The 12,893-nt window shown below is 37.2% G+C and overlaps 1 protein-coding gene across 4 annotated transcripts in view; it reads right to left on the reverse strand.

Moving 5' to 3' along the window:
* UBR1 (ubiquitin protein ligase E3 component n-recognin 1) overlaps positions 1 to 12,893 on the reverse strand; it is a 167,712-nt gene that overhangs the window by 74,302 nt on the left and 80,517 nt on the right. For all 4 annotated transcript variants that reach the window (XM_067744775.1, XM_067744786.1, XM_067744769.1 and 1 more), the window contains 5 exons: positions 8,528 to 8,627; positions 7,856 to 7,984; positions 3,256 to 3,436; positions 1,025 to 1,086; positions 412 to 522 (listed from right to left, as the gene is read on the reverse strand). In XM_067744775.1, coding sequence (XP_067600876.1) covers positions 412 to 522; positions 1,025 to 1,086; positions 3,256 to 3,436; positions 7,856 to 7,984; positions 8,528 to 8,627 — 583 coding nt within the window. The remainder of the gene's footprint in view (positions 1 to 411; positions 523 to 1,024; positions 1,087 to 3,255; positions 3,437 to 7,855; positions 7,985 to 8,527; positions 8,628 to 12,893) is intronic.

Genomic DNA, 12,893 nt, shown 5'->3' on the forward strand with positions numbered 1-12,893 from the left:
ATTTCTACAATCAATCATAACACTATTTTTCTCCCAAGTGGTATCTTTACAAGCCCTGTTTCCCCACCACTTAGGAAAAGCACTTCTCCTTATTTGCTCTACAACAGAGGGAAACAATGCCCTTCCATTAAGACTGGTGGTGGGAAGATTACATGTTCCCAAGTAATCTTCAGAAAAGACGTATATTGGTGGGATGGTTCCTGGTACTACTGGCTTTCACCTAATCTACCCACTTAACAGTATTAAAGGATAAATGTCTATATGGCCACTAGAACTCTCATTTCTGAGTTTATATAAGAGAACACAAAACAAATACTCAGCAAAATCCAGGGACACAAAGTAAAACATATAAAAGAAAAAACAAGCAGAAAATGAACACATTCATAGTGTGAACAACAGGCCTTGCCATACCTGGCTAATGAGAGACAGCCCATTTCTTCGCCACATCTCAGCAACAACCTGGGCAACCAATACCAGACAACGCAAAGGATATTCCACTAGTACCTCTACTTGAAAATCCTCCTGAAACAGAGTGAGATCAATTCCATTATATCCCAGAGGGCTTGGATGTTACGCCACTATACATTGCTCAGTTTTCTCATCTGTAAAACTGAGGGCTTGAACTAGATGACTCCAAGTCCCCATGATTTCAAAATGTTCTTTTTCTTCCCACTCAACCAAGAGGTATTTAGAGGGGACTTCCCTGGTGGTGCAGTGGTTAAGAATCTGCCTGCCAATGCAGGGAACGCGGGTTCGAGCCCCGGTCCGGGAAGATCCCACATGCCGTGGAGCAACTAAGCCCATGCACCTAGAGCCCATGCTCCACAACAAAAGAAGCCACCGCAATGAGAAGCCCACGCACTGCAATGAAGAGTAGCCCCTGCTCACCACAACTAGAGAAAGCCCACGCGCAGCAACGAAGACCCAACACAGCCATAAATAAATAAATAAATAAATAATTTTTTTAAAAAGAGGTATTTAGAAATAGAATATAAGCAAATCAACATTTAATAGAGTCACTTACAAAAGGCACAAATTCATGCAGTCTTGAAATAGCACCCAGCCTGCTTAAACGCACATGAAGACCTAAAGGTTAAAAAAAAAGAGAGAAAAATGAGAAAGCAATAAACCCAGCTGATTTGTTTCCTAGTTAACTCATCAAGTTTGAAAACTTGTGAGATTTAAACATACGTTTATTGAGTTTAGAAATGACATCTCAGAATGCAAACATTTGATTTCTAATTTTGAAACACAGTTTTACTAACATATTTAAGATCCTACATTGTACAAGGTGTGCTTATAAATTATATAAAAATAATATTCTGCCTCTTAAGAAATTATTCTCCTCTTAGCCAAGCATCAAAAGAAATAAAAACTTATAAACAACACAGTCCTACTGTATAGCACAGGGAACTGTATTCAATATCCTGTGGTAAACCATAATGGTAAAGAATATGAAAAAGAATGTATATATACATATAGCTGAGTCATTTTACTGTACAGCAGAAATTAAACACAACATGTAAATCAACTATACTTCAGTAAAATAAATAAAAACGAATCTTGGTATTTCTTTTTATAAAAATAGAAGTGACATAAAATCATGTCAATTATACCATATACAAAAATTAACTAAAAATGAATCAAAGATCTCAACACAGGAGCTAAAACCATAAAACTCTTAGAAAATAACATAGGGAAAAGGCTTCATAACATTGGATTTGGCCATAATTTCTTGGATATGACACCAAAAGTACAGGCAACCAAAGGGAAAATAAATGAGACTACACCAAGTTAAAAACTTTTGTGCATCAAAGGACACTATAAAGAGAGTGAAAAGGCAACTCACAAAATGGGAGAAAATATCTGCAAACCACATATCTGATAAGCAGTTAATATCCAGAATATACAAAGAACTCCAATAACTCAACAACAAAATCTGATTAAAAAATAGACAAAGGACTTGAACCTTTCTCCAAAGAAGATATACATATGGCCAGTAAGCACAGGAAAAGATGGTCAGTATCACTAATTATTAAGGAAATGCAAATCAAAACCACAAGGAGATACCACTTCACACTCATTAGGATGGCTATTTAAAAAACAAAAAATAACAAGTGTTGATGAGGATGTAAAGAAATTGGAATCCTTGTGCTCTGCTTCTGAGAATGTAAGATGGTGCAGCTGCTATGGAAAACAGTATGGTGGTTCCTCAAAAAATTAAAAAGTAGAATTACCTTATGATCCAGCAATTCCACTTTATGGGTATATACCCCAAGAATTGAAAACAAGCACTCAAGTGCATATTTGGACACCTGTGTTCATGGCAACATTATTCGACAATAGCCAAAAGATGTAAGCAACCCAAGCATCTACTGGAGGATGAATAGATAAACAAAACGTGGTATATACATACTATGGAATATTATTCAACCTTAAAAATGAAGGAAATCTGACATATACTACAACATGGATGAACTCTGAGGACATTATGCTAAGTGAAATAATCCAGTTATAAAAGGATATGAGTATGATTTCACTTATATGAGGTACCTAGAGTAGTCAAGTCATAGAGACAGAAAATCAGAGACTGTAGGGAGCAGGGAATGAGGAGTTATGTTAAATGGGCACAAATTTCAGATTGGGAAGATAGAAAGAATTCTGGATATAGATGGTGGTGATGGCTGTACAACAATGTGAATGTACTCAATGTCACTGAACTATATACTTAAAAAATGATTAAAATGGTAAATTTTATGTTACATATATTTTACCACAATTAAAAATATAATTATGTACACTTATACAAAGTTGTTAAAAGAAAAAGACACTGACACGGTCGGTTTACATAGAAATGCAAATCAAACGATGATTAAAGAAAATCTATGATTTCTTTCTTTTAGTGGTGAAAGGAACAGTGACACAGTGAACACACTGGTGCAATCAGGAAGAGAAGAGGGTGAAAAAACAGCAACAAGATTTTCCTACATTTACATTTGGTTAGGCGATAAATTACCAAGTTAGTCCTTAAGTATATAGTATAAGGATCCATTAGTTGACCAAGATAACAAAAAGCCCAGGTAGCACCCTTAGATGTTCTGGTCACAGCTCTTTGAAGGATAGTGACAGCTTTTAACTGCAGTATCTGATCCGAGTATGTCTGTGCATACTGAGAACAAAAATAGTACTGATTCTAATATGAATATCTAGAAAACAAAGCTAATAGAAATATGCAAAAACCAAATAAACACTCACCAGCAAGAGTCCTAGAGATTGGCAGATGTATGCTTACAAGATCTTCAGATACTCTGTAGGATTTAGTTTCCAAAGTATGACCACACAATTGTACTACTGTTTTGCTACTAGATTTGAAACTTGTACTGCACCTCATCACAGCTTTATGACATTCTTTATAAGCCACCAGTAAGAGTTCCTCCTAAAAGGAAAATAAAAATGCAAATAAATTGACAAGTTATCTACTTTATTACATCATTCAGTATACATTTACTAAATACAAGCACAAAATTGTTTGACGTGTTACTAGAGCTACATCAACAGGATCTGCAAACCTGTAGGAAATATTATGACAGTCAGACAGACACACATACACACACAATCAAAGTAAAAAATTGTAAGCCACATAAATGGTATAAACTAATAACCTTAATAGGGCAAAAAAAAAAAAAAAGAATCACAAACAACTGGGAATACTTGTTTGCAAAAGTAGCTTTTGAGCAGCTTCCCTGGTGGCACAGTGGTTAAGAATCCACCTGCCAATGCAGGGGACACAGGTTCAAGCCCTCGTGCAGGAAGATCCCACATGCCATGGAGCAACTAAGCCCGTATGCCACATACTGAGGCTGCGCTCTAGAGCCCACAAGCCACAACTACTGAGCCCACGTGCCACAACTGCTGAAGCCCACGTGCCTAGAGCCTGTGCTCTGCAACAAGAGAAGCCACTGCAATGAGAAGCCCACGCACTGCAACAAAGAGTAGCCACCACTCGCCGGAACTAGAGAAAGCCCGCGTGCAGCAACAAAGACCCAACATAGCCAAAAATAAATAAATTAATAAATTTTTAAAAAAGCTTTTGAGTGGGGTTTGAAAGAATATGCAGAATTTAAGTATGGCGGGAAGATGGAGAGATGGTAGCACTGTAAGCAGAGATACAGAATAAACAAAGAGAAATAAGGGGAAGTAATAACTCCTGTTCGGGCAATGGAAAGGAATAAAAACTAGATAAATCAAAGGGTTTATGGACAGAATTAATGAGCAATTAAACTGGAAATACGCCTTGCGTTGCCATGTAAAGCTGAATATACTGATACTGTCTGAAGTGTAATAATGTAGTCAACATATTGCTTCAAGAAGGATTAGTGGGTATCACTGAAGGTAACAGATTGGAGACAGTAGTGTTAGGAGACAAGGAAACCAATAGAAAGTTTATTACTAAGTTAAGTGTAAGGTGATAAGGGACTCAAACTAGGGTGGGGGCAGTCAGGGCAAAAAAGAATAAACCCATAGGAAATAAGTTAAGATTATAAAATAAATTTAGGATAAGGAAGACTCAAATCTGGGTGAGTATGGCAGGGAAATGAGTCAAAGGTCACTTTTTAAGAGTATTTCTCACTGATTGTATCTTAAAAAAAGGAATTCTATAGTTAAATAAATTTTGGGAATATCTCTCTTAGAAATGAGCACATTAATTTTTTTTCTTTAAATTAATTTATTTATTTAGTTAGTTAGTTTTTGCTGTGTTGGTTCTTCGTTGCTGCGTGAGGGCTTTCTCTAGCTGCGGTGAGCGGGGGCTACTCTTCATTGACGTGCGCAGGCTTCTCATTGCAGTGGCTTATCTTGTTGCAGAGCATGGGCTCTAGGCACATGGGCTTCAGTAGTTGCAGCACGCAGGCTCAGTAGTTGTGGTACACGGGCTTAGTTCTCCATGGCATGTGGGATCTTCCCAGACCAGGGCTTGAACCCGTGTCCCCTGCACTGGCAGGTGGATTCTTAACCACTGAGCCACCAGGGAAGTCCTGAGAACACTGATTGATCGAAGGGTTTGAGAAGTTCAGTGGCTTAAAAAATCATGTTTGATTTTCTTCAACCTAGCATTTCCCGATCTTACATGAGCATAAAACTTTCTCCCCCCATCAAAATCTGTTAACATCTAACACACAGAACACAGTGGCTCTCAGATTTCCTGTATGGATGAACGTATGAATCATGGTGTCATGAACAGAATAAGGGAGTCAAGAAGAAAAAATGCAAGCTGGAAGTAGAATGAAATGATGACAAATCAATTTAATATACTCTGAGTTTGAAATGCAAATGTAAGATCCAAGCAGTAATGTGTAGCACACAAACAGAAGTGATTCTATAGTTTGGGAAAGTTATCTTACGAAGTTTTAATTGGGGTGGTAGAAATAAAAGATCTGTAAGAAAAAGAAAACATTGGGGAATGTCTTATTTAGTAGGCAGAAGGAAGTGAGGGGAAAAAAGGCAATCATTGATTGAAAATGGGTAATCAACAAGAGAAATATTAGGATAAGTAAGTTTGTGAAAATCAGAGGGAAGGAGTTTCTAAACGATGAAGGTTCTCAAAAGAATACAATGTTACAGACATTTAAGGAAGATGGGGGACTTAGAAAAGACCTCTGAATTTGGTTGCTGAATAGATCCTTTGAAAGTTTTTCAAAAAGCAGCTCCTATCAATTGGTAAGGGCAGAAACCTGGCTCTAAAGAAGTTTTAGAAGCTAAAGAGTGGCGACAGTAAATGTAGATGACTTCAGGAGGTTTTGCAGATGTCAACATGAACACCACACTCTTTGACCTCGTCTCCAACAATTAAGCATGCCCTTCATAAAGACGAAGGGAGCCAAAAAATATGTGCTGTGGTAGTTGCTGGACAATATTTCCTGTCCTTATTGTTCTACACAGCTGCTGTGCTAGATTAAAGTCTATTGTGTCTGTGAGCGTGACCGCCACTCTGAACCCATGACCAATGGCTGGTGGTGGAGCAGATGAGGAAAAGAGAGAGATAAAATACAGTTCATGAGGTAGCAATGACAAGTAAGGGGGCTTTTATTCTCATTGTTCTTAAGAATAGGAGAGTCCTGTGTGTTTACAGGCAGATGAATGAAAGAGTGGGAAATACCAGAGGAGATAACTGAGGAAGCAAACTCCAGGAAGAAGAAATATAGGTTGGGACCAAGAGCCTAGGTAGAGACATCACTTTTAGAAAGAGGAAAATGAAAGAGACCAATAGTGAAGATATATATAGAAACTCAGTGAATTGACTATAGTGAGATGTACAGAGAAACTGGAGAAGATGAAAGAATTTGACTTAGATAATGTTAATTTTCTCAGAACAGAAATAAATGAGGTCATCTTCTCCAAAGGGAGTCTGGAGTAGGATTACGTGTTTAAAGAGCATTATGGTCTAAAATCATTGCTTAAGGAGGGGACTCTGCTGGAGGTCCAGTGGTTAAGAATCAGCCTTCCAATGCAGGGGACATGGGTTCAATCCCTGGTTGGTGAACTAAGATCCCACATACCATGGGGCAACTAAGCCCGCACGCCACAACTACTGAGCATGCAGGCCACAACTAGAGAAGACCACACACTGCAAAGAGGAGGACGCATGCCACAGCAGAGGATCCCACATGCCACAACGAAGATCCCATGTGCCGCAACTAAAACCCAACGCAGTCAAAAATAAAATAAATACTTTTTAAAACAAATAAAATAAAATTATTGCTTAAGGAAAAACATTAGTTCTATATTTGAAAATTAATTTTCTTGGACTTCCCTGGTGGCACAGTCGTTAAAAATCTGCCTGCTAGGGGCTTCCCTGGTGGCGCAGTGGTTGAGAGTCTGCCTGCCAATGCAGGGAACATGGGTTCGAGCCTTGGTCTGGGAAGATCCCACATGCCGCGGAGCAACTGGGCCCGTGAGCCACAACTACTGAGCCTGCGCGTCTGGAGCCTGTCCTCTGCAACAAGAGAGGCTGCGACAGTGAGAGGCCCGTGCACAGCGATGAAGAGTGGCCCCCGCTCGCCGCAACTAGAGAAAGCCCTCGCACAGAAACGAAGACCCAACACAGCCAAAAATAAATAAATGAATTTATTTAAAAAAAGAATCTGCCTGCCAATGAAGGGGACATGGGTTCGAGCCCTGCTCCAGGAAGATCTCACATGCTGTGGTGCAACTAAGCCCAAGCGCCACAACTACTGAGCCTGAGCTCTAGACCCTGAGAGCCACAACTACTGAGCCTGCATGCCACAACTACTGAAGCCCACGCGCCTAGAGCCTGTGCTCTGCAACAAGAGAAGCCACTGCAATGAGAAGCCCGCACACTGCAATGAAGAGTAGCCCCCGCTCGCCGCAACTAGAGAAAGCCTGTACACAGCAACGAAGACCCAACGCAGCCAAAAATAAATTAATTAAAAAATAAATAACTAAAATTAATTTTCTTAATGGTTTAACTCATATAACAAGGCTCTTGATTGAATTAATATCTACACCCCTCCACTGTTGGAATATTTAAAAGTCTAGTCCTAATTTTATTATTATATTCATGTCCAAGGAAATAAATTTATCAATAAATAATTTATTAATTGATTAGTGTGTGCTGTATTTTTTAAACTCCACTATTCCCAAAGGTAAATGGAATGCCATGGAGCACATTTTCTAATTAAGTGTAAAAAACTACAAATTTAATAAGATAATTCAAACATATAAGAAACTATTTAAGCAATAAAACTTTACATCAAGGAAGTTGCAACATAAAACTATACTATTAATAACAATCAGAACACTTAAAAAGGCACGGATCCTTCTAACAAATTTTACTTACATCACAAGCGCACCACTCTTGGAACATTAGTAAAATGTTCTTCAATTGCATCTGTATAGCAATGGCAGCCTCCCAGTCAGGATCCACTTCTATGTGTTGCCCAACCTGTCTTCTGATTTCTTCCATTCCCTACAAGAAAAGAGTGGTTAACGTATACATATGGGCCCTCTTTCTTTGCTCTTCCACTGGCAAAATATAAAATCATCAGGATTTATATTCATGTATGTGTAGTTTTTTAACATAGCTGTTACACTAGGTCAGAACGCACGGGTTCAAATCATAACTCTGTCACTTTTCTAGCTGTATGACCCTGGTCAAATTATTTTTAAGCTATGATTCCCTTATAGGTAAAAGGGGGATAATAATAGTAACTACCTCATAAGATTGCTATGAAGCTCAAAAGAAAGAATGCATGAAAGTGCTTACTACAGTTATCACATGGTAAGCATAAATAAACATTAATAGTAACAACTGCAGTTAACTAAGCTATTCAGAAAGATCTATTAAAGCAGAATCAGTGAGACAGTGTTTAAATTTTACTTCTATTTTGCTAGATTTATCCTTTCTCAAATAAAAAACATAATTTGCTCAAAACAAAACAAAACATTAAAGATTGGGGTTAAATTTTTTTAAATAAATTTATCTTACTGATGTACAGAAGAACTATCATACCTGCATACAGGTAAGAATCTTCAAAAAAGATCTAAAGCCTTCAAGGAACTGCATTCTTAATCTTTCCGTCCACACTGCAGGCTTGCTGATCAGGATATACCTATCATTTCAAGAGACAAAGAAACATTTCACTTTCCTATTTTGGGATAATTTTAAGGTTCTCAGGGCTATAGATAATGTTGATTCATCAAAATTATGAATTCTAATTTCTTATAACTCTAGGCAGTGCTAGAATTACACCAGCAAAATGTGAATGCTCTACCTATGAGAGGCAGATGTCAAAGCTAAGCCTGACTTCTCCACTCAAAAGTTAGTCTGATTAAGTGAATCTAGCCTGTCACAGCTGGACAACCACAGTACAAATTTTCTAGAACTGTTCATACCCTTCACCCAAAGGACCAGTTGAAATCCCTTCAGCCTCAAAATGCATGTCAAAACTACATGTGCATGATGTATGCTGGTTGTGCAAACTATTTCAGAATATTTTGTAAGTTATAAAATATTTTTGTGCATTAAAATGACACACATTTTCCCCTAAAGCATGCAGTCATGAGAATTATAGTAGTTTGGCCTGAGGATTCAATACCTTTGTTACTGCTGCTCAGTATGTAATGACTAAAGATTTGTACAACTTTGTGTGACTATTCTGCACTGGTTCCCAGAGCCATTCGTTCCTGCTACCTGATTTCAGTACCATAGATATACTACTGCTGGTGGGTCAGGAAATTTGGAACAGACTTCCTACCTCCAGGCTTTCTTCGCCCAGAACCCAGAAGAAGGATATAAGCACCTATGTCATCGTGGCTTACATATCAGAATGTATTTGTTTCATAAGATAAACAGACCCATTTTAGCCTATAATTTACAAGACCAATACTTCTTTTGGCTGTAAAGACAATGGCTGTTTTCATATCCAGTGGGAACATGGTTTATCACAAAATAACTTCTCAGGAAGGAATCATTAACAATTGTTAAAAATTATTTTGCACTCAGTCAACCCAAATCAATTCCTATTACACACCAGGTATCAGGAACATAAACATGAACCAGACACCCTACTCTTGAGGTTCAAAGTGCAGATGGGAAAACAGATATGTATACTGGACACTGTAATCCAATGTTAAGTTCCCAAAAAAAGGGCACAAAGGAAGTAATGCTGAACATAAAAGACATGGCAAAAAAATGGAGGAAAAATTAGTTTTATTCATAAAGATAGTAAGGATTGTGGTTTAATTTTCCCTTTCTTTAAATATCCATTAATATGTTGAAAGTTAAAATACAATCATCAGGGGCTTCCCTGGTGGCGCAGTGGATGAGTGTCCACCTGCTGATACAGGGGACATGGGTTCGTGCCCTGGTCCGGGAGGATCCCACATGCCGCGGAGCGGCTGGGCCCGTGAGCCATGGCCACTGAGCCTGCGCGTCCGGAGCCTGTGCTCCGCAACGGGAGGGGCCACAATAGTGAGAGGCCCGCGTACCGCAAAAAAAAAAAACAAAAGAAAAACAATCATCAGGACTTTATCAAAGAAATAACTTTGAAATATACTAATTACATTCTAAATCTTTACATTCTAAATCTTCCTTTTAAAGTAAAAAAGACTAAAGTTTAAACTCTACCACAATGAACAAATGGCATCAAAGTTTGGCAAAGTAGCAGTAGAGCACTGCTACTCAAAAGGTTGGTTCACAAACTAGAAGCATGAGCATCAACTGAATCTTTAGAAATGCAGAATCTACTGAGTAATAATCTGCATTTTAACAAGCTCCCATAAAGATTTGCATTCATATTAATATTTGAGAAGCACTGATCTAGAGAAGAAAATTTACATTTCTAGTTTCACATAGTTCATGCCTGACCCCTGTAGGAGACCTAGGAAGTAAAGAAGATGTAAGAGATAGGAAGAAAGGAAAGAGTAAGGAAGGAAAGGAAAAGAAAAGCAGTCTGCAGATAAAAATAGGTGGTAAAAGCAGTGGAAGGAGAGGGTGGGACAGAGTAGGAGAGGAAGAGGGTGACTTGCATTGAGAATATGCTATACTTTTCAGAAAAAGGAAGGAACAAGTTAGAGTAATAAAAGGACAATATTCACTTAACAGAACCAAGGTTCAACTGCATCTCTTTTCTAAGTTTCATTTCCATAATATCCCAACAGATACCTTCCATAGAGTGAGTGACAAATGAAACTAAATTAATACAGGTGTATTTATTTAGAATGAGAGAGGTAATAATCCCTTCCTTCTACTACACAGACCTCAGAGTACTGTGTTCATTTCTTGGCATATACCTTAAGTGGTACACAGTCAACTAAAACAGCTTCAGTAGCGAAGGACAATAATGTAGAAGGAATTTTAAATATGAAATGGGTATATTTAAAGAAAATGATGCAACTTAACATAAAAAAGAGTTGTCAGATATGCCTGCTGTCTTCAAATACGTCAAGTTAAATGAGCACTGAGTTGCTCTGAATGGACAAAGGGTGAGCTAGAGCCACATAATGAAAGCTACAAAGACAGATTTCAATATAAAATAAACTTTCTAAAAGTTGGAAGGGGCTACTCAAGGGTTAGAATGCACTGCTTTGAGAGAGTGAAAATTTCCTGAGGCAGGCTGAACAGAGCTTCTGCTAGGACCAATAAACTTATTTCATGCTGAGGTACAGTCAGATAAGTAGTATATAAAGTGAGACTATGAAGAGCTACAAATTCTGGAAGAATCTGTACTTTATTCTAGAAACAGTTAAAAGGCATTAAGTATTTGTGGTTATTTCTAACTGATTTAAAAATAAGCAGGGCTTCAGGAAGAAGTGGTGAATGAGTAAGTATATGGGGAAATAATAAGAATGACTACAAAATTTCTACAATGAGAGACTGAGAAATGGGGTTCAGTAATTATTTGTTAAATGAAGGGTATATCTGATTGGTGCTTTAGGCCAGGTTTCAGAGAAGGCTTTGTTGTTGTTTATGTAGTCTGTGAAGCTACATAATGTAGTGAAAGGAACATGAGTATTACAGATAAATAGCGTTAGGTTCAAATCCAAATTCTGCAACTTACTAGTTTTGTGACCTTAGGCAAATAATTATAATCTACAAATAAAGATATCACCTACCTTATGAGAATGTTGCAAGAATAAAATGAAGTAAAATAAGTAAAGCTTCTTAGCACATAGCAGTTACTAATAAATAACACAGGACCCTTGTGAGAGTGAATTACACGAGAAGTCTAACACAATATCTGCTAATCAGGTCCTCAAAAGACATTAATTTTCCCTTCTCCTTGTCATTAGAGATATCTCTACTTATGTAAGGATGTAGGAGAGCAGTTGTGAGCATCAGATGAGTGGGAAAACTTTAAAATTACCTTCCCAACCAGGGACCCTAAAGTTTTACCATAGGGGTAAGTATCTAGGGATGCATTAACTCTAAATTATTTACCACAGAGAATAATTATAGTCAGAGATCCACAAAATAAAATAAGACAAAACAATGATGTGATTATGCACTTCTCTGGATAGAAAAATAACTCTGTTATAAGAATACTTCAGAGTAATGAGAACCACAGAAAGAGATTTTTCCTATACAGTAGACCAAAGGAATGATAAATACACTGATTTAACACTAAACTTTAAGTACTGCCATTTGGAGTTTTTGTATATTTTTTGTTTGTTTTGCATATTGTAAATTATGCATAATTTGTGAATCACACTGGCTAAATGGCAATTCACTACTGAACTCATCACCATCTCAACTTGAAGATATGATAACATAACGATTTACTGAACTTTAAAGAAAGAATTACATGTCATAATCATGTTTAGAAATTGCAGAATTTGAAAGGGTCTGAAAACATTTTTCTGAGTAATATCAAGGATCCAATGCATAGTTCCAGAAATCTGTCAAATGTATTTTTCTAACTAGAGTAAACTATTTCTAGGTTGGTTTAGAAACTTGTTTCCAGCTCTCTATACTTTACATGGTCACTAGAAGAAGTGGACAAAATTAGAATGATTTTATTCACGTAGGGACTAGAATAAGTAATCATATATATCTTAGAGCTCTTTTTTTAATAGTGAACTAAATGAAACATATTTTGTCTTAATATATTCTTAAAATAATTAAGTTTATGATTTATTGAATACTTTATACAGCATAATCCTTATAGTAGTCACCATCTATTTCTAAAAAAATTAGAAATTTATTTCCTTTTAGGTCCAATGATCCCAAATGTGACCTATCATATGATTCCAACTTTACTTTAAAAGGAAACTCCATTTCTTCAGGGAGAAAAACTTAAGAAACCCCTGATGAATACTTGGTCATATGTATGAAAAAGGAGTTAAAAAAATTCACATCAACAAGATCATCTGAAACT

Source organism: Pseudorca crassidens, chromosome 1 (assembly GCF_039906515.1).
Source record: "Pseudorca crassidens isolate mPseCra1 chromosome 1, mPseCra1.hap1, whole genome shotgun sequence".
NCBI lineage: Eukaryota > Metazoa > Chordata > Mammalia > Artiodactyla > Delphinidae > Pseudorca > Pseudorca crassidens.